This window comes from Rhinoraja longicauda, chromosome 33, assembly GCF_053455715.1.
Source record: "Rhinoraja longicauda isolate Sanriku21f chromosome 33, sRhiLon1.1, whole genome shotgun sequence".
Taxonomy (NCBI): domain Eukaryota; kingdom Metazoa; phylum Chordata; class Chondrichthyes; order Rajiformes; family Arhynchobatidae; genus Rhinoraja; species Rhinoraja longicauda.
In genome coordinates, this window is record NC_135985.1 from 6,582,282 (window position 1) to 6,602,769 (window position 20,488).

At 46.7% G+C, this 20,488-nt stretch overlaps 1 protein-coding gene across 1 annotated transcript in view; it reads left to right on the forward strand.

The window, feature by feature from the left end:
• Positions 1-20,183, forward strand: part of LOC144609028 (WD repeat-containing protein 72-like) — a 153,111-nt gene extending 132,928 nt beyond the window's left edge. The window contains exons 18-19 of the mRNA XM_078427349.1: positions 12,600-12,704; positions 20,131-20,183. Of these exons, the coding sequence (XP_078283475.1) occupies positions 12,600-12,704; positions 20,131-20,183 (158 nt within the window). The remainder of the gene's footprint in view (positions 1-12,599; positions 12,705-20,130) is intronic.
• Positions 20,184-20,488: the final 305 nt, after the last annotated feature.

The window sequence follows — 20,488 nt, forward strand, 5'->3', positions numbered from 1 at the left end:
CCGGTGAAGATGCAGACAATGCTGCTGAGGTTTCCTTCCATGAATGAGCACGTGTTGATGTTGAGGGCAGTCTCAGGCACGATGTTCCCACGAGTCGAAGGTCAGGGAATAAGGCAGAGAGGGGAGTCAGGAAGTGATGGACAGAGGATGCTAAATGTTCACTGCCAGCCCTCAGTGGACATTTGGAGACTTGCAAAAGTTTCTCCTTTTCTTTAGACTTTAGACTTCAGAGATACAGCATGGAAACAGGCCCTTCGGCCTACCGAGTCCACGCCGACCAGTGATCACCTCGTATCTCCTACTCCTATGTGCAGGAGATTAACGCCTCAGAGTGGCGCAGTGACACAGCTGGTAGAGCTACGGCTTCACAGCGCCAAAGACCCAGGTTCGACCCTCGGGGGCTGGCTGTGTAGAGTTTGCACGTTCCCCCTGTCATGGGTCTTCTCCGCGTGCTCCAGTTTTCTCCCACATCCCAAAGAAGTGGGGGTTTGTAGGTTAATTGGCCTCTGTAAAAAAAAATTACCTAGTGTGTAGGGAGTGGATGAGAAAGTGGGATAACATGGTTGACGTGGACTCAGTGGGCCGAACAGCCTGTTTCTATGCAGTATCTCGAAACTAACTAAACCCCCGCCCTAGTTGTCAAGTAACACCCGCACTTCTTTCCCCCACCCCCTCTCTCCCCCCTCCGCCACCCTAGTCATCCTACTAGTTCCACTGTTCACATCCTTGTATACATGTCGTTAGCACATCTTCCCCAGCCAACAATGGACCATTATGTACTCCACCCTTCCTGATGTCATCTGTTGCCGGCCCTGTTTTGTTCTGGCCTTTTCTATCTTTAATTCTGAAGAAGGGTCCCGACCCGATACATCACCTATTCCTTTTATCCAGAGATGCTGCCTGGCCCGCTGAGTTACTCCAGCATTTTGTGTCTATCTTAAACTAAACATTCCACTGACTCACATGGTTGATTGTATATGGGTTAACATATGATGAGCATTTGATGGCACTGGGCCTTTGCTCGCTGGAGTTTAGAAGGATGAGGGGGGGGACCACGTTGAAACCTACCGAATGCTGAGAGACCCGGATAGAGTGGATGTGGAGAGGATGTTTCCACCAGTGGGAGAGTCTAGGACCAGAGGTCATAGCATCAGAATTAAAGGACGTTCCTTTAGGAAGATGAGGAGGAATTTCTTTAGTCAGAGGGTGGTGAATCTGTGGAATTATTTGCCACAGAAGACTGTGGAGGCCAAGTCAATGGATATTTTTAAGGCAGAGATAGATTCTTGATTAGTATGGGTGTCAGGGGTTATGGGGAGAAGGCAGGAGAATGGGGTTTAGAGGGAAAGATAGATCAGAGATGATTGAATGGCGGCGTAGACTTGATGGGACGAATGGGCTAATTCTGCTCCTATCACGTGAATTTATCACAAGGCTGTCTACAGATCCTGTGCTTGAGCGGCCATTTTATCCCATTTCCTGTTCCTTTAAGCAGTCGCCTACAATTAGTAATTCTGTCCCCTTGTTATAGAGTGAGGAGTAGAAACTTTCTCTTTTGTTTAATTGCTGCTGCCTGTGTAGACATGATAGCTCTCTGTACACCCACCTTCTCTCCCCGGCTCTGGAGTCTTGTGGTCCTGTGGTGAGTCTCATCGATCGACAATGCTCAGTAATTGGATTTAAGAGTTTCTTCAAACCACATTGGCGATCATTACTAACCTTTTTGCTGTGTATTTAGAGGAGGCAGTAAGCCAGCCCAGTATTACTGGGCAGCACGGTGGCTCGGCCAGTGAACTACTGCCTCACAGCGCCAGAGACCCGGATTCGATCCTGACTACGGGTGCTGTCTGTACGGAATTTGTACATGTAGGTTTGAAGGTTAATTGGCTTGGTGTAAATGTAAAACTTGTCCCTAGTGTGTATAGGACAGTGTTAATGTGCGGAGATCACTAGTCGGTGCGGACTCAGTGAGCCAAAGGGAGTGTTTCCACGCTGTATCTCTAAACAAAACTAAACTAAACCACTGGTAAGTTCTATCTATATCTATGACATAGAGCTTGGGGATAAGGGTGTGCATGTTATTGTAAATGAACCCAGGAATGATTGGGTTAACATACGATGAGCGTTTGACAGCACTGGGCCTCTGCTCACTGGAGTTTAGAAGAATGAGGGGGAAACCTCATTGAAACTTACTGAATAGTGAAAGGCCTGGATAGAGTGGATGAGGAGAGGATGTTTCTGCTCGCGGGAGAGTCTAGGATCAGAGATCACAGCCTCAGAATAAAAGGATGTACCTTTAGAAAGGAGATGAGGAGGAATTTCTTTAGCCAGAGAGTGGTGAATCTGTAAATTGCCCCTAGTGTGTAGGGAGTGGATGCAAATGTGAGACAACGTGTGAACAGGTGATCCATGGTAGGAGTGGACTCGGTGGTATAAGGAGAATGTTTTCATGCTGCCTCTTTCAATCAATCAATTAAATTCAGAGACAATCAAAAGATTACAGCGAATGCAGCGCCAGAGACCCGGGTTCGATCCCGCCGTCTGTACGGAGTTTGTACGTTCTCCCCGTGACCTGCCTGGGTTTCCTCCGAGATCTTCGGTTTCCTCCCACACTTCAAAGACGTACATGTATGTAGGTTAATTGGCTTGGTAAATGTAAAAATTGTCCCTAGTGGGCATAGGATAGTATTAATGTGCGGGAAGTAGTGGAGGAAAATAACTGCAGATGCTGGTACAAATGGAAGGTATCACAAATTGCTGGAGTAACTCAGCAGGTCAGGCAGCATCTAGGAGAGAGGGAATGGGTGACGTTTCGGATCGAGACCCTTCTTCAGACCGTTCCCTCCGTAACTCCCTGGTCCACTCGTCCTTTCCTACCCAAACCACCCCCTCCCCAGGCACTTTCCCCTGCAAACGCAGGAGATGCAACACCTGTCCCTTTACCTCCCCCCTTAACTCCATCCAAGGACCCAAACAGTCTTTCCCGGTGAGACAGAGGTTCACCTGCACCTCCTCTAACCTCATCTATTGTATCTGCTGCTCTAGATGTCAATTTCTCTACGTCGGCGGGACCAAACGCAGGCTCGGCGATCGTCTCGCTCAACACCTTCGCTCAGTCCACCTTAACCAACCTGATCTCCCGTGGCTGAGCACTTCAAATCCCCCTCCCACTCCCAGTCTGACCTTTCTGTCATGGGCCTCTTCCAGTGCCATAGTGAGGCCTACCGGAAATTGGAGGAACAGTACCTCATATTTCGTTTGGGCAGCTTGCAGCCCAACGGTATGAACATTGACTTCTACAACTTTAGATAGTTCCTCTGTCTCTCTCTTTTCCCCTCCCCCTTCCCAGTTCTCCCACTGTCTTCCTGTCTCCACCTATATCCTTTCTTTGTCCCGCCCCCCTGACATCAGTCTGAAGAAGGGTCTCGACCCGAAACGTCACCCATTCCCTCTCTCCTAGATGCTGCTTGACCTGCTGAGTTACTCCAGCATTTTGTGATACCTTCGTTAATGTGCGGGGATGGCTGGTCGGCGCGGACCCGCTGGGCTGAAAGGGCCTGTTTCCGTGCTGTATCTCGAAACATAAACATCTCTAAACATCTGAGGGTCTCTGGCGCTGCAAGGCAGCGATTCTGCCATTGTGTCACAGTGCTTCCTTGTCTTAATTTGATTTCCCTTAGTATAATTTAAATCCACTTTGCCATTCTCTTCAGCAATGGTTAGTTGCCAGAGGTGTAAAAGTTGATTGCAACGTACCATGTTATATTTATTGTTTGGAGTGATCGCTGCAGTTAAATTATCTGAAGCATTTGCAAAACATTGCCATGGTTGTTCACGGACTAAATCACAGTTCGGCTCTTACACCCCCACTTGCCTGTTACAAAGGAAGTGTAGGAGATTGGGATAAATCTTCCAGGTATCTTTATGCTGGAATGTAGCACACGAATCGTAAGAAGCTTTTGATCCATTGAAATATGTCAAGGTCATAGAGTCTTACAGCATGGAAACAGGCCCCAACTTGCCCACACCGGCCAACAGGTCCCAGCTACACTAGTCCCACGTGCCTGCTTTTGGCCCACATCCCTCCAAACTTGTCCTATCCATGGACCTGTCTAACTGTTTCATAAACTTTGGGATAGTCCCTGCCTCAACCACCTCCTCTGGCAGCTCGTTCCATACACCCACTACCCTTTGGGTGAAAAAGTTACCCCTCAGATTCCTATTAAATCTTTTCCCCTTTACCTTAAACCTATGTCCTCGATTTCCCTACTCTGGGCAAAAGACTCTACCCAATCTATTCCTCTCGTGATTTTGTACACCTGCGCTCCCAGGAATAGAGTCCCAGTCTACTCAACCTCTCCCTATAGCTCAGACCCTCGTGTCCTGGCAACATCCTCGTCATCTTGTCAGCATGGATTTCGTAGCAAGATTAAAACAGAAAATGCCAGGAATGCTCATCAATTCTGGCAGCGTCTGGAGGGAGAGCCAACGTCTCAGATTGCTAACCTTACATTGACTGGAAATACTGGGCTGTGCTTCTGTTGTGGCTGCGGTGAAGTTGTCCACTTTTGCCGTCAACACACCTTTGGAAACGCAAGAATGCTGCAGATGCTGGAATCTTGTGGCAAAAACAAAGTGCTGGAGGAACTCAGCGGGTCAGGCAGTATCTGGGTAATGTTTGGACAGACGACGTTTCGGGTCTGAAGCCCTCTTCAGACTGTTAGAGTCCCCCTGTCTCTCGGGGGGGGGGGGGGGTGCAGAAAGCTGGAAAAGAGATTAGGGGAGGGCAAGTGATGGGTGGATACAGGTGAAGGGATGGGGTGTGATTGTCAGCTGCGTGGAGTAAGTGACAACAGATGAAAAGGGGACAAAAGGGGGTCAGAAAAGGAAAGAAAAAGAGGAGTGAAATGGAAAGCCGGAGGGATGAGATATGAGTGGAAAGGGATAAATGAGGACACTGTTGTTTTTGCTGCCTTCCCTTATCATGAGAAATCAGTAAAGTTTGTACGAATAACAGTGCCTAAGTAACATGTGAGGTACCATTTATGTGGTAAACTGTGTACTTTTTGGTAAACTGTGTACTTTTGCAACTTTGCCAAAGTTTGCAAAGTTATTGAACAAAACACAAAGTGCTGGAGGAACTCAGCTGGTCGGGCCGCATCTGTGGAAGGAATAGACAGGTGACATTTAAGGGTGGGACCTTTCTCCAGATAAAATACGTTTTTGTGCAGATGATGAGTTGATGCACGGAAGGTCATGGAACAATCTTTAAAAGATTACCTCCCAAATGCTATACTCAATACACTGACTGATGGAGGTCAGGTACATGGACAGGAAAGGTTGAGAAGGAAATGGGCTAAATGTGGCCGGGTGGGACTAGATTAGATGGGGCGTCTTGGTCGGTATGGACTAGTTGGGCTGAAGGGTCTGTTTCTGTGCTGTACGACTCTATGACATAGTGGAGTTTCTGTCAGGAATACGCGGTGTGTCCAGCCAGGCTTTCTCAGCTCGGTGGCCTTGAGACAACCTTCTGACTGGTCCGTCTGGTACTTTAGCCTTCATTAGTTTTTGGTACGTTGGCCTTCATCAGTTTTTGGTACGTTGGCCTTCATCGGTTTTTGGCATGTTGGCCTTCATCAGTTTTTGGTACGTTGGCCTTCATCAGTTTTTGGTACGTTGGCCTTCATCAGTTTTTGGTATGTTGGCCTTCAACAGTTTTTGGCATGTTGGCCTTCATCAGTTTTTGGTACGTTGGCCTTCATCAGTTTTTGGCACGTTGGCCTTCAACAGTTTTTGGCATGTTGGCCTTCAACTGTCAGAGCATTGAATATAAAAGTTGGAGGGTCATGTTGCAGTTATATACGACGTTGGTGACATCACATTTAGAGTATTGTCTTCAGTTCTGGGCATCATGTTATAGGAAAGATGTTGCCAAGCTGGAAAGGGTGCAGAGAAGATTTACGAGGATGTTGCCAGGACTAGAGGGTCTGAGCTATAGGGAGAGGTTGAGCAGGCTGGGACTCTAGATCGGGTAGACGCACAGAGTTTCTTGCCCAGAATATGGGATTCATGAACCAGAGGACATAGGTCTAAGGTGAAGGGGGAAAGGTTTAATAGAGGCTGAGGGGAATCTTTTCACACAAAGGGTGGTGGGTGTATAGAACAAGCTACCAGAGGAGGTAGTTGAGGCAGGGATTATCGCAACGTTAAAGAAACATTTGGGCAGGTACATGGATAGGACTAGTTTAGAGGGATATGGGCCAAACGCAGCTAGATGGGACTAGTGTTGATGGGAGATGTTGGTTGGTTTGGGCAAGTTGGGCCGAAGGGCCTGTTTCCGCACTGCATCACTCCATGACTGGGTTTCTATTTCTCTGTAGAGAAATGGGCTTGATATTGTATCCCTCTGCAGTTGCTAATCATTCATCTGGAAAAGCATGCGTTAATTAGTAGATTTTTATTTCACACCTTTGCTACTATATCTTGGATCTATTCCTTTAAATAACTAAAGGGATTTGATTAGTTGGTTGTCTGCATTTTAATATACTCGGGTATAGTGGGTCTCTTTTAAAATTGACTCAGCAGAGATCAAATACATTGTTTTCCTTGCGCAGATTCTGTTTAATTCACTGTAGTGTAATTTGTCACCATTAATGTCAACTCTGTGAAACAAACTGTTTCCTTGTCAGTGTAATGGTAACTGATCATTTAAAAGTGAGGTTTTTAGCTTTCAGTTCCACATCTGTGTCTCTGCATATGAAAAGATCAAGAAAGAGAGAGAGAGGGAGAACGAGAGAGAGAGATAGAGAGATGAGAGGGCTAGAATGAGAGAGCGAGAGAGCAAAGGACAGAGAGAGAGAGATCGAGATAGAGGGAGTGAGGGAAAGAGAGATCGAGAGAGAGATCGAGATAGAGAGAGAGAGAGAGAGAGAGAGAGAGAGAGAGAGAGAGAGAGAGAGAGAGAGAGAGAGAGAGAGAGAGAGAGAGAGAGAGAGAGAGAAAAGATATAAAGAGTGAGGTTAAGAATGAGTGAGAGCGAGAGCGAGAGAGAGAGAGAGAGAAAAAAGATATAAAGAAAGAGTGAGGTTAAGAATGAGTGAGAGCGAGAGCGAGAGAGAGAGAGAGAGAGAGAGAGAGAGAGAGAGAGAGAGAGAGAGAGAGAGAGAGAGAGAGAGAGAGAGAGAGAGAGAGAGAGAGAGAGAGAGAGAGAGAGAGAGAGAGTAAAAGACGGACAGGCACAGAGAGAGATATAGACAGACGGAGAGAAAGTGAGAGAAAAAATGAGAAAGTGAAAGAGAGTGAGAGAGAAAGTGAGAGAAAGTGTGAAACAGAGAGAGAGAGAAAGTGAGATGGCGAGGGAAAGCAAGAGAGTGAGAGTTTGTGTGAAAGAGAGACAGAGAGAGAGAAAGTGAGAGAGATGATGAGAGAAAGCAAGAGAGTGAGAGTTTGTGTGAAAGAGAGACAGAGAGAGAGAAAGTGAGAGAGATGGTGAGAGAAAGCGAGAGACAGAGAAAGTGAGAGAAAGTGTGAAAAAGTGAGAGAGAGAAGGAGATTTGTGCATTTGATTTGCTCTACTCCTCTTGTCTCACCTGCACAGTGAATGTCTGCAAGTTGGCTGATAATGGAATTGGTAATCGATGCACATGACCATTGGCCTTAACGTATCGGTTTTATTTTCATATGTTATGCTTATATTCTTGTTTAGTCTTAATAATTTATAGTTTAATAAGCGCATATTTCTATCATGGTCGTGGAGCTGTACAGCATGGAAACAGGCCCTTCGGCCCACTTTGTCCATGTCGACCAATTTGGCATATGGGGCTAGTCCCCTTTGCCAGCATTTGGCCCATATCCTTCTAAGCCCGTCCTAGTCATATATCTGTCCAAATATCTTTTAAAGGCCATAATTGTACCCGCTCTACAGCTTGCTCTGGCAACTCATTCCAGATATGGACTACGGTCTGAGTGGAAAGGTTGCCCCTGAGGTCCCTTTTAAATCTCTCACCTTAAGCCTGTACCCTTTACTTTTGAAATACTCCAGCTCAGGAAAAAGACTGTGAGCGTTCACTTTCTCCATGCCTCATGATCTTGCACACCTCAATAAGGTCACGCCTCAGCCTCCTCTGCTCCAAAGGAAAATCTCCCCGGCCATCCAACCTCTCCCTGCAGCTCAATCCCACAACCCTGGGTAACATAGACAATAGACACAGGAGTAGGCCATTCAGCCCTTCGAGCCAGCACCGCCATTCAATGTGATCATGGCTGATCATTCTCAATCAGTGCCCCGTTCCTGCCTTCTCCCCATACCCCCTGACTCCGCTATCCTTAAGAGCTCTATCTAGCTCTCTCTTGAATGCATTCAGAGAATTGACCTCCACTGCCTTCTGAGACAGAGAATTCCACAGATTCACAACTCCCTGACTGAAAAAGTTTTCCCTCATCTCCGTTCTAAATGACCTACCCTTTATTCTTAAACTGTGTATTCTTAAACTTAAACATAATGGTGAGATTCATAAAAATGGTTAGAGAGCATGGGAATATGATTCAAATTTAGTAATTCTGCAGTGATTAATAACTGCTGCACCAGATTTTCCAAAATGTTGGACCATTTTTCAATTAAATTAATAGCCATCTTCGATTAATAAGGGTGTCAGGGGTTATGGGGAGAAGGCAGGAGAATTGGGTTGAGAGGGAAAGACTGATCATCCATGATTGAGTGGCGGAGTAGACTTGATGTAGTAGGCCTAATTCTGCTCTTATAAACATGAAATAAATGCACAGAGATTCTCATGAAACATGCGTGTTTTGATTTAACATGGATAGGTATCATGCACCTTAAAAATATCTTCTTTGCCATCCCCTTTAGGATGCTTGGGTAAGAGAAATGAGAGCAAATATCACAAAGGGTGGCATGGTGGCGCAGGGGTAGAGTAGCTGCCTTTCAGCGCCAGAGATCCAGGTTCAATCCTGACTATGGGTGCTGTCTGTGCAGTGTTTGTACGTTCTCCCCGTGACCTGCGTGGGTCTCCTCCGGGAGCTCCGGTTTCCTCCCACACTCCAAAGACGTACAGTTTTGTAGGTCAATTGGCTTCGGTGAAAATTGTAAACTGCCCCTAGCGTGTGGAATAGCGTTAGTGTGCGGGGATCGCTGGTCAGCGCAGACTTGATGGATCGAAGGGCCTGTTTCTGCGCTGTATCTCTAAACTAAACTAAAACTAAACTAAAGGGGCGGCACGGTGGCGCAGCGGTAGAGTTGCTGCCTTACAGCGAATGCAGCGCCGGAGACTCAGGTTCGATCCTGACTACAGGCGCCGTCTGCACGGAGTTTGTACCTTCTCCCTGTGAGCTGCGTGGGTTTTCTCCGAGATCTTCGGTTTCCTCCCACACTCCAAAGACGTACAGGTATGTAGGTTAATTGACTGGGTAAATGTAAAAATTGTCCCCAGTGTGTGTAGGATAGTGTTAATGTGCGGGGATCGCTGGGCGGCGCGGACTTGGTGGGCCGAAAAGGCCTGTTTCCGCGCTGTATCTCTAAATCTCTAAAAACTGGATTCAAAAGGCAGTGTGTGTACCTTCTGACTACACAAATTGATCACAACATTTCCTTCCTCTGACCGTGAAGTGAATTATTTACACCAGTTGCTGATTGAAGATGCACAAAAGATTCCAACATGATATCATTGTGTCAGGACATTTCTTTCCCTTTTCATAATACAGTGGCTCTGCTTTTTGTTTCTTGGTTCAAAATCTTAGTGTAATCTTTACATCAATTTCAGGGTGAACTTTAAATATTCTCAATATCTTATCACATCTGGGTGTGTCGGAATATCAGCTTCAAATATAATTAAATATGCGGTCATATTCCGTCAGTAAGAGTCGGCAAGAGTCAAGAATGTTTAATTGTCTAATGTACCGCAAATGATCAGTTATCAGTCAGTTTTTTAATCAGTTTTATCAGTTTAGTTTATTGTTACATGCACCGAGCGAGGTACAGTGAAAAGCTTTTTGTCTCGTGCTAACCAGTCAGCGGAAAGACAATACATGATTACAATCGAGCCATTTACAGTATTACAGGCTCATCAATGCAACAACACCAACAAATGTACAGCAATCACTAATATAATCGATTAATAATCAGTAATACATAGAGCATCGAACAGTGCAGCACAGACCCTTTGGCCCAAAATGTCCGTGCTGAGTTGTTGAAAGACATTTCCATTATGTACAAAGAAATGTATATATTTTTTAAAGGTTTGAGATCATTGTTTCTTTGGTTCAGAAAGGAGTAGAGGGATGTTGAGTTGGCATAACATAGAAAAGTGCAGAACAGGAACCGGCCCTTCGACACATAATGTCAGTGCCAAACATGATGCCAAAGATAAACTCATCTCCTCTGCCTGCACGAGATCCATATCCCTCCATTTGCTGCATATCCTTGTGTCAATTCAAAACCTTCTTAAGGTATATATCACTATTGTGTCTGCCTCCACCACCACTTCTGCCAGTGCGTTCTCAGTATCCACATCTCGGTGTGAAAATAAAACTTTCCCTGGTCATCTCCTTTAAGCTTTACCCCTTTCACCTTGAAGCTCACCCCTTTATCATATCATATCATATATATACAGCCGGAAACAGGCCTTTTCGGCCCACCAAGTCCGTGCCGCCCAGCGATCCCCGTACATTAACACTATCCTACACCCACTAGGGACAATTTTTACATTTACCCAGCCAATTAACCTACACACCTGTACGTCTTTGGAGTGTGGGAGGAAACCGAAGATCTCGGAGAAAACCCACGCAGGTCACGGGGAGAACGTACAAACTCCTTACAGTGCAGCACCCGTAGTCAGGATCGAACCTGAGTCTCCGGCGCTGCATTCGCTGTAAAGCAGCAACTCTACCGCTGCGCTACCGTGCCGCCCTTTAGTATTTGACATTTCCACCATGGATGAAAATACTCGTTAATCAGACCGTAATAGTGCAAAACGGAAGTGCAACCAAAAACACAGTCCCAGCTAGATCATAGTTCAAGCAAGACGTAACAGCAATGGCATTTTACGTACTATTCTGAATATCATACACCTTCTCTGTTAATGGTGGAATGTATTCATTGTGTACCAATATTTGCTTAATCTCCATCTTCTTTACTTTAGACTTTAGACTTTACAGATACAGTGCGGAAACAGACCCATCAGCCCTCAGAGTCCACACCGACCAGCGGCCACCCCGTACACTTGCACTGTCCTGCACACTAGGGACAATTTTACAACTTACCAAAGCCAATTAACCTACATTACACTGGTCTAACCTACCTACACTGGAATTTGGAAGGATGAGAGGGGATTTTATCGAAACATATAAGATTATAAAGGGGTTGGACACGTTAGAGGCAGGAAACATGTTCCCAATGTTGGGGGAGTCCAGAACAAGGGGCCACAGTTTATGGATAAGGGGTAGGCCATTTAGAACGGAGATGAGGAAAAACTTTTTCAGTCAGAGAGTTGTAAATCTGTGGAATTCTCCGCCTCAGAAGGCAGTGGAGGCCAATTCTCTGAATGCATTCAAGAGAGAGCTAGATAGAACTCTTAAGGATAGCGGAGTCAGGGGGTATGGGGAGAAGGCAGGAACGGGGTACTGATTGAGAATGATCAGCCATGATCACATTGAATGGCGGTGCTAGCTCAAAGAGCCGAATGGCCTACTCCTGCACCTATTGTCTATTATGTCTTTGGAATGTGGGAGGAAACCCAGAGCACCCGGAGAAAACCCACGCAGCCAAAAGGAGAATGTACAAACTCTGTAAAGACAGCACCCGTAGTCAGGATTGAACCCGGGTCTCTGGCGCTGTAAGGCAGCGACTTTACCGCTATGCCACAGTGCCACCCTTAACTCTTTGACATTTCCTCTCTGGGAAGGTTTTGACTGTCTACCCTATCTATGCCTCTCATAGTTTTATATAGAGGTAAAAAAAACAATGTCGATGTCAATAGCAACTCTACCACTGTGCCGCCCATCAATCTATTACTTTATCTATTACTATCTCCAAAGACGTACAGGTATGTAGGTTAATTGGCTGGGTAAATGTAAAAAAAAAAAATTGTCCCTAGTGGGTGTAGGATAGTGTTAATGTACGGGGATCACTGGGCGGCACGGACTTGGAGGGCCGAAAAGGCCTGTTTCCGGCTGTATATATATGATATGATGATATGATATGATAAAGTTTGTGGGCAGCACGGTGGCACAGCGGTAGTCACTGCCTTGCCTACAGATTTCTCCCAGATCTTTGGTTTCCTCCCACACTCCAAAGACGTACAGGTTTGCAGGTTAATTGGCTTGGTATGAATGTAAAATTGTCCCTGGTGTGTGTAGGATAGTGCTAATGTGCGGGGATCGCTGGACGGTGCGGAATTGGTGGGCCGGAGGCCTGTTTCCACGCTGCATCTCTAAGTTAAACTGAACTAAACTAAATCTCTTCGTAAAACAGCACGGCGCAGCAATCTGTGTTGCTCAGAGCTAAGATTACCCTTGGTTGGTAAAGATGGTAAAAAAAAATTATTACTGGCGTTCATCTGTAGTTTTATCTTTTTATTGCATTACAGCTTCAGCGGAGACGGTGACACATGACAGCAGCGCAGGCTTGGCAGAGCACCAAGGAGCCCAGGATGTGGCTGATGGATGTGCCATTGAAGTGACTGACAGTCCAGGTAAAAGCCATTGAAAGATAGCTGGGGAATGTAGAGTGATGACCACTATGATATGGAGCTGGGGCGGCACGTGGCACAGCGGGAGAGTTGTTGCCTTACGGCGCCAGAGACCTAGGTTCGATCCTGACCATGTCTGCAGGGAGTTTGTACAATCTACCCATGACCTGCATGGGCTTTCTCCGATATCTTCTGTTTCCTCCCACACTCTAAAGATGTACAGGTTTGTAGGCTAATTGGCTTGGTCTAAAAGTAAATTGGCTCGTGTGTGTAGGATAGTGTTAATGTGTGGGGATCGCTGGTCGGTGCGGACTCAGTGAGGTGATGGGCCTGATTTCGTGCTGTGTCTCTAAACTGAACTTAACTAAACTGTGTGGCTGTAGAAGGAGACAGGGTCTTGACATCTTCATGACTGCAGTAACGTACCACACTCACTCCACATTTTACAATGTTTAGCTATGATTCTCATGTAAGAATGAACTGCAGATGCTGGTTCACACTGAAGATGGACACCAAATGCTGGAGTAACTCGGCGGGTCAGGCAGCATCTCTGAAGGAAAGGAAGAGGTGACGTTTCTGGTCAAGACCCTTCATCAGACTTCTTCAAAACCTCAGTCTGATGATTAACGAGGTTAATTCCCGGGATGGCGGGACTGTCATATGGTGAAAGAATGGAGCAACTGGGCTTGTATTCACTGGAATTTAGAAGGATGAGAGGGGATCTTATAGAAACATATTAAATTATTAAGGGATTGGACACGCTAGATGCAGGAAACATGTTCCCATTTTGGGGGGAGTCCAGAACAAGGGGCCACAGTTTAAGAATAAGGGGTAGGCTATTTAGAACTGAGATGAGGAAAAACATTTTCACAGAGAGATGCGAATTGGTGGAATTCTCTGCCTCAGAAGGCCGTGGAGGCCGATTCACTGGATGCATTCAAAAGAGAGTTAGATAGAGCTCTTAGGGCAAGCGGAATCAAGGGGTATGGGGAGAGGGCAGGGACGGGGTACTGATTGTGGATGATCAGCCATGATCACATTGAATGGCGGTGCTGGCTCGAAGGGCCGAATGCCCTACTCCACCTATTGTCTGTGTATCTATGTATCTTCAATCTATAATCCTTCACGTTTTTTGAAAGGAAAACTCCTTAAGGAATTTCCCGCCTTGAGTTTCTATTCTGCATTTGGGATTGGGGGATGTTTGTGTAATTATTTCTTCCCTTGCTTTCTTAAGTTTCCAGGGAAGTCCCTGTATGCCGAATCTTTTTGTTTTGGTAGTCTGATACAAAACGCTGGATTAACTCAGCGGTCAGGCAGCATCTCTGGATAGAAGGAATGGGTGACGTTTCTGGTCGAGACCTTTCTTCACACTCGGCCCGAAACGTCACCTATTCATAGAAATATAGAAAACAGGTGCAGGAGGAGGCCATTTGGCCCTTCGAGCCAGCACCGCCATTCATTGTGATCATGGCTGATCATCCACAATCAGTAACCTGTGCCTGCCTTCTCCCCATATCCCTTGATTCCACTAGTCCCTGGAGCTCGATCTAACTCTCTTTTAAATTTGTCCAGTGAATTGGCCTCTACTGCCTTCTGTGGCAGAGAATTCCACAAATTCACAACTCACTGGGTGAAAAAGTTTTTTCTCACCTCAGTTTTAAATGGCCTCCCCTTAATTCTGTGGCCCCTGGTTCTGGGATTCCTTTTCTCTCCAGAGAGATGCTGCCTGACCCGCTGAGTTACTCCAGCATTTTGTGTCTACCTTCGGTTTTAAACCAGCACCTGCAGTTCCTTTTGTTGCTGTGTGATTCGCTCTCTCTGAGGCCTGTCAACTGAGCTAAGAGGCTTCCGAATCTTGCAGCCAGCTCTGACAGGGCAGCTGAGAACAGTCCCCTGATCCATCTCACGGGAGAGCCACCAGAGATGTAATTTTCAGTGGAAGGGTGCGGTTTAGAAATCCCTCTCAGGTCCCCAGAGGTCACTTTCCTGCCCAAAGATTGGACTCGCGGCACCAGGATTATCTTTCAGCTACTCCCTTCAAAGCCTGACTCCTCAGGAGTTTTACTGCTGGGTTTCGTGCCATAGTCCTGCGCTAATCCTTTACCTAGAACTAACAGTAAACTAATGGGGCGGTTCTGAATGAATGGCGGACTTAGTGCACCCTTTTTCCCACCAAAAGACCTGTAATCTTTCATTTTGTGCATTGTCAGTCGAACATAATGATCCCAACACAAAAATTAAAGACGATGCTCTTGGGCTCCCAGCTAATCTGATGTTGAAAATAGAAATTATTGCTTTTTCTTTGGCGGGCGGACATGCCTACATCAAAACATGTCTTGCTTTGTAAGACTGCAAGCCTCTTGAGAGTTCACCGCTGGTCTCACTGGCTTCCATCGAGAAAATGTGGCTTTGTTGCCATGGAGACGTTGTATTTCCCGGAGAATTGTTAATGCTGATCGGTGGACAGGCGTGAAGGACGTGGGCGTGAGGCGGGGGGGGGGGGGGGGGGGGGTGTGGGGAGGGGTGTAGAGTGACCACAGCCCGCTGGTGGGGATGTCAGCTAAAGCGCCAGAAACCCGTGCAAAAACACACACAAAGGGGGTTTCTGATTCCTAACGCCTGTGCCGAATGGTGCCCTAACGGTGGGGGGGGGGGGGGAAGGGGGGGAGAGGAAGGAACTTGTTAGCTGCTTGTCGTGGTCAAAAACTCCGACGTTTGCCCAAACACAGCTGTCTGCAGTATTCCTGCTTGCAACATCGGGATATTTTTCAACAAAGAACCCCAGCCCATGAATTATGTACGGCTTCACCTCCAGAGCATGGTGCTGTTGAGAAGAAATGAAGATAACTCGGAAAGAAAATGCCAACTGAACCAAAAGCCAGTCTGAAACTGCCCTTTTAAAAAACAAAAAATTTAGCCGAGAAGTAGAGAATTTTCCCTCCCAAATTTCAACTTGACTTCTTATATTTCACTGGCTGACTGCTGCATCATGTTGTGTTCACCTTTCCACCATCATGTTTGCTCGGTGTTTCTGCAGTCTTCTGCAGAGTTCCGCTCTTTATTTACTTTCAGGCTAATTGCTCCTGCTTCCAAACGTGCGCACAACTGCAGCAGGTAGTCCGGATGGTGTGCCAAAGCTCTGCACATGGAACAGCGGGAGCTAGGCTTTATCCTGCGGTTTTTGGTGTATTATTGTCACGTGCACCGAGATACAGTGAAAAGCTTTTATGTGCGTGCCACCCAGTCAATTCAGATAGTACACAATCACAATTAAGTCAAATATGTGGTGTTTTTTTGTGTGCTGTGTTTAGTTTAGTTTAGGTTAGAGATACAGCGCGGAAACAGGCCCTTCGGCCCACCGAGTCCACACCGACCAGCGATCCCCCGCACACTAACACTATCCTACACACTCGCGGGACAATTTTACATGCCCACCAAGCTAATTAACCGACAAGCCTAGAAGCGCACGCCTTTGGAGTGTGGGAGGAAACCGAAGATCTCGGAGAAAACCCACACAGGTCACGGGGAGAACGTACAAACTCCGTACAGGCAAGCGCCCGTAGTCAGGATCGAACCCGGGTCTCTGGCGCTGAGGCAGGACCTACGCCACTGCGCCACTGCGCCACCCTGTTGTGACGCAGTACCAAACAACGCTGCCTTTTGATGGTATCAAACAGTAACGAAGACTTGTACATGAAATACATGAGGTGTATGGAACAAGCTGCCAGAGGAGGTTGTTGAGGCAGGGACTACGACAATATTTATAAGACACTTGGACAGGGACATGGATGGGAAAGGTGTGAAGGAATAAGGGCAAACATGGGCAGTTGGGATTATCTTAGATGGGACATCGTGGTCAGCATGGATAAGTTTGCCGAAGGGCCTGTTTCAGTACTGCATAAATCTATGACCTAAATAAGACAGAAATCAATGGTTTTCTACCCTACTGTGAAAAACACTATGAAAGGGCGGCACAGTGGCACAGCGGTAGAGTTGCTGCCTCACAGCACCACAGACTTGGGTTCAATCCTCACTACGGATGCTGTACGTTCTCCTCATGACTGCATAGGTTTTCTTCAGGTGACCCATTTTCCTCACACACTCCAAAGACGTACATGTTTGTAGATTAATTGGCTGCGGTAAAAATTGTAAATTGTCCCTCGTGTGTGTAGACTAGCGTTAGTGTCCGGGGATCGTTGGTCGGCGTGGACTCAGTGGACTGACGGGCCTGTTTCCGCGCTGTACCTCTAAACTAAACGTACAGGTTTGTAGATTAATTAGCTGCGGTTAAAAATTGTAAATTGTCCCCAGCGTGTGTAGGATGGCGTTAGTGAGCGGGGATTACTGGTCGGCGCGGACTCGGTGGGCCGAAGGGCTTGTCTCCGCACTATATATCTCTAAAGCAAAGAAAACAAAACTAAACAATGATGTTCGCATCCCAGAAACAAGCGAACAAATAAATAAAAATGATCATTTGACATGTTTGCTGTGGCAAGCATTTTAAAATAAGCCTGGGCTCCCACTATCAGAATCTGTCACAAAGCAACACTGAGAACAAATGGCAACTAAACTCCCAGTGCAATTCTGCCTGTTGGTGATAGATTCTGCTGTTGTCATGGTGTTTGGGCGATGCGTTATGTCTTGCCTTTGGGAGTGATGCTACAATTGGATACTCGCTCGCGTCTTGCCTGCATTGCCTGACCATCTTCTCCTCCGGGAGCACAGAATCATAAATTATCCGCTGCTTCTCCTGATCAGAGAACGGGAAAGTCAGCGGTTATTAGCAAAATCAGGAATCTAACTTTAGACGTGGGGCGTGTGAGGCCGAACAGGCTTCTTTCTCACCAAAAGGTGCATTTAACAATCCTGCTCTCCCAGTAGAATGCTTCCCTCAATCAGCGCACTGAGTGGATGAAGACACCATGTTTAGTTTAGTTAGACAATAGACAATAGGTGCAGGAGTAGGCCATTCGGCCCTTCGAGCCAGCACCACCATTCAGTGTGATCATGGCTGATCATTCTCAATCAGTACCCCGTTCCTGCCTTCTCCCCCATACCCCCTGACTCCGCTATCCTTAAGAGCTCTATCTAGCTCTCTCTTGAAAGCATTCAGGGAATTGGCCTCCACTGCCTTCTGAGGCAGAGAATTCCAGAGATTAGAGAAACAGGCCCTTCGGCCCACCGGGTCCACGCCGACCAGCGATCCCCGCACGCTAACGCAATCCTGCACACACTAGGGACAATTTACAATTATACCAAGCCAATTAACTTACAAATCCACACATCTTTGGAGTGTGAGAGGAAACCAGAGCTCCCAGAGAAAACCCACGCAGGTCACGGGGAGAACGTGTAAACTCCCTACAGACATCACCCGAAGTAAGGACTGAACCCGGGTCTCTGACACTGTGAGGCAGCAACTCTGCCGCTGTGCCATCCTTTTTTTGCAGTCCCCCACTACCACAAACTTTGCAGCCAAGTATCCCGCATTTCAGGACATCCCAGGCTCAGCACACCCATGTATAGTATAAAAGTAATAATAAATCTAACGTTTTGGGTGGCACAGTGGTAGAATTGCTGCCTTACAGCCCCAGAGACCCGGGTTTGGTCCTAACTACGGGTGCTGTCTGCACGGAGTTTGCACGTTCTCCCTGTGGCCTCCGTGTGTTTTCTCCGGGTGCTCCCGTCTCCTCCCACATTCCAAAGATCTGCAGGTCAATTGGCTTCTGTAGAAGTGTAAATTGCCCCTTGTGTGTAGGATAGTGCCATTGTACAGGGATCGCTGGGCGGTGGGATAACGCTGGGGGTGACTGAAATGTGGTCGGATGATGCATTGGATGAGGAGGCTGGTGGGGTGAACGGTGAGGACCAGGGGAACTTTACCCTTGTGCTGTCCAGGCCGAGGGGGAAGCGAGTGCAGAACTACGAGTCGCAGAGAAGATGCGGGTACGGGGTCCATCTACGACAACAGTGGGGAATCCACATTTTCTAAAGAACGAGGACATCTCGAATGTCCTAGAATGGAAAGCCTCATCTGGGGAGCAGTTGCGATGGAACGGATAAATTGAGAGCAGGGGGTAGCGTCTTTGCGGGAGCAAGTGTGGTCCAGATAACTGTGGAAGCGGGCAGGTTTGCAGTAGACGTCAGTCGACAGTCTGTCCCCTGTGATGGAGACAGATCAAGAAGGGGGAGCGAGGTGTTCGGAGATAGTCCAAGTGAATTTGAGGGCAGGGTGGAAGTTAGTGGTAAAGTCAATGAAGTCCATGAGTTCTGCACGGGTGCAGGAGGCAGCCCCGATGCAGTCATCGATGCGGTCGAGGGATTTGCGGGACGGTGGCAGTGTGCGTTTGGAACAAGGGCTGTTCGGCGTGACCAACAAAAAGGCAGGCGTAGCTGGGGGCCTGGGGAGAGGGAATATTTAGTGGGTGGAATATTTCTCTGGAGTTGTTGTGGTCAGGAAGAAAGAGGCAATGAGGGAGCTCCCAAAATAAAGGGAAGAACAGGTGAAGGTTAAGAACAGACGCATGGAAAGACATTTGGAAAGTGACAACTAATGGGTTTAAGAGCTTATGTATGGATTTTTAATACACAGACTCGGGACACTAAAAGCTTTACATTTTTGCTGAAGCTCTTACTAAATGCAGAAAATTCCATTGATAGAACACTCCTGCTCATAAACGTGAACAGAAATTCACCTCAAGTTCACCAGATCAGTGTAAAAGTAGTGCTTCATAATGGCAGATATTTATACACCTGCATAGGATGTTGAGATGTGTATTTGGACAGTGTGCAATAGGCCAATTAAAGTTTTAATTGGATTAAAATTCTGCAGTGAATGAGGCACAGAGTATTTTGTGCTGTAGTACAGGTCTTATCTGGTGTACAATGATTGGTTTAGGTAGGAGAAACATTGTGGAATTAGGCCCCTCGTCCCACCGAGTCCGCGCTGACCAACGATCACCCGTACACTAGTTCTATGTTATCACAGTTTCACATCCGACACACAGGGCGCAATTTACAGAAGCCAATTCATCTACAAACCTGCATGCCTACGGGATGTGGGAGGAAACAGAAGCATCCAGGCACTTCCCATTCTCCGCGCAAACAAATTATTTGTCCTGTATGTTCTCCTCGCGACCGTGTGGGTTTTCTCCGAGATCTTCGGTTTCCTCCCACACTCCAAAGACGTACAGGTTTGTAGATTAATTGGCTTGGTATAAATGTTCCTAGTGTGCGTAGGATAGTGTTAATGTGCGGGGATCACTGGTCGGTGTGGCCTCGGTGGGCCGAAGGGCATGTTTCCGCGCTGTATCTCTAAACTAAACTAAACTAAACAAACCTGACCACAACACTCCAAAATATGGAACCGAATGTATATTGGTTATCATGTCGGTAAGCGCAACGTTTAATAATCAATTTATGATTAATGCAGATAGTCTGCAAGATTGGCCTATGTCCAGGATCTGTTTTTGCAAAGTTTGCTGAAGAGACAGACCGAATCCTCTCACGTCTAACAGCCAGTTCTTTGATGAAGTCCAACCTTGAGAAGACAATATGGTGGAAGCTCTCAAGATGGTCAGCCCTGACTCAACGTTGTATAAAAATTAAGAGTTGTTATATCTGGAAGAAATAATGAAATACTGTGGTCATGTCGCCATGTAAAAGCATCAAAAGGATTTTCAGAGCAATTCTTGAATTTGTAGTCATAGAGTGATGCAGTGTAGAAACAGGCCCTTCGGCCCAACTTGCCCACACCGGCCAAAATGTCCCAGCTACACTCGTCCCACCTG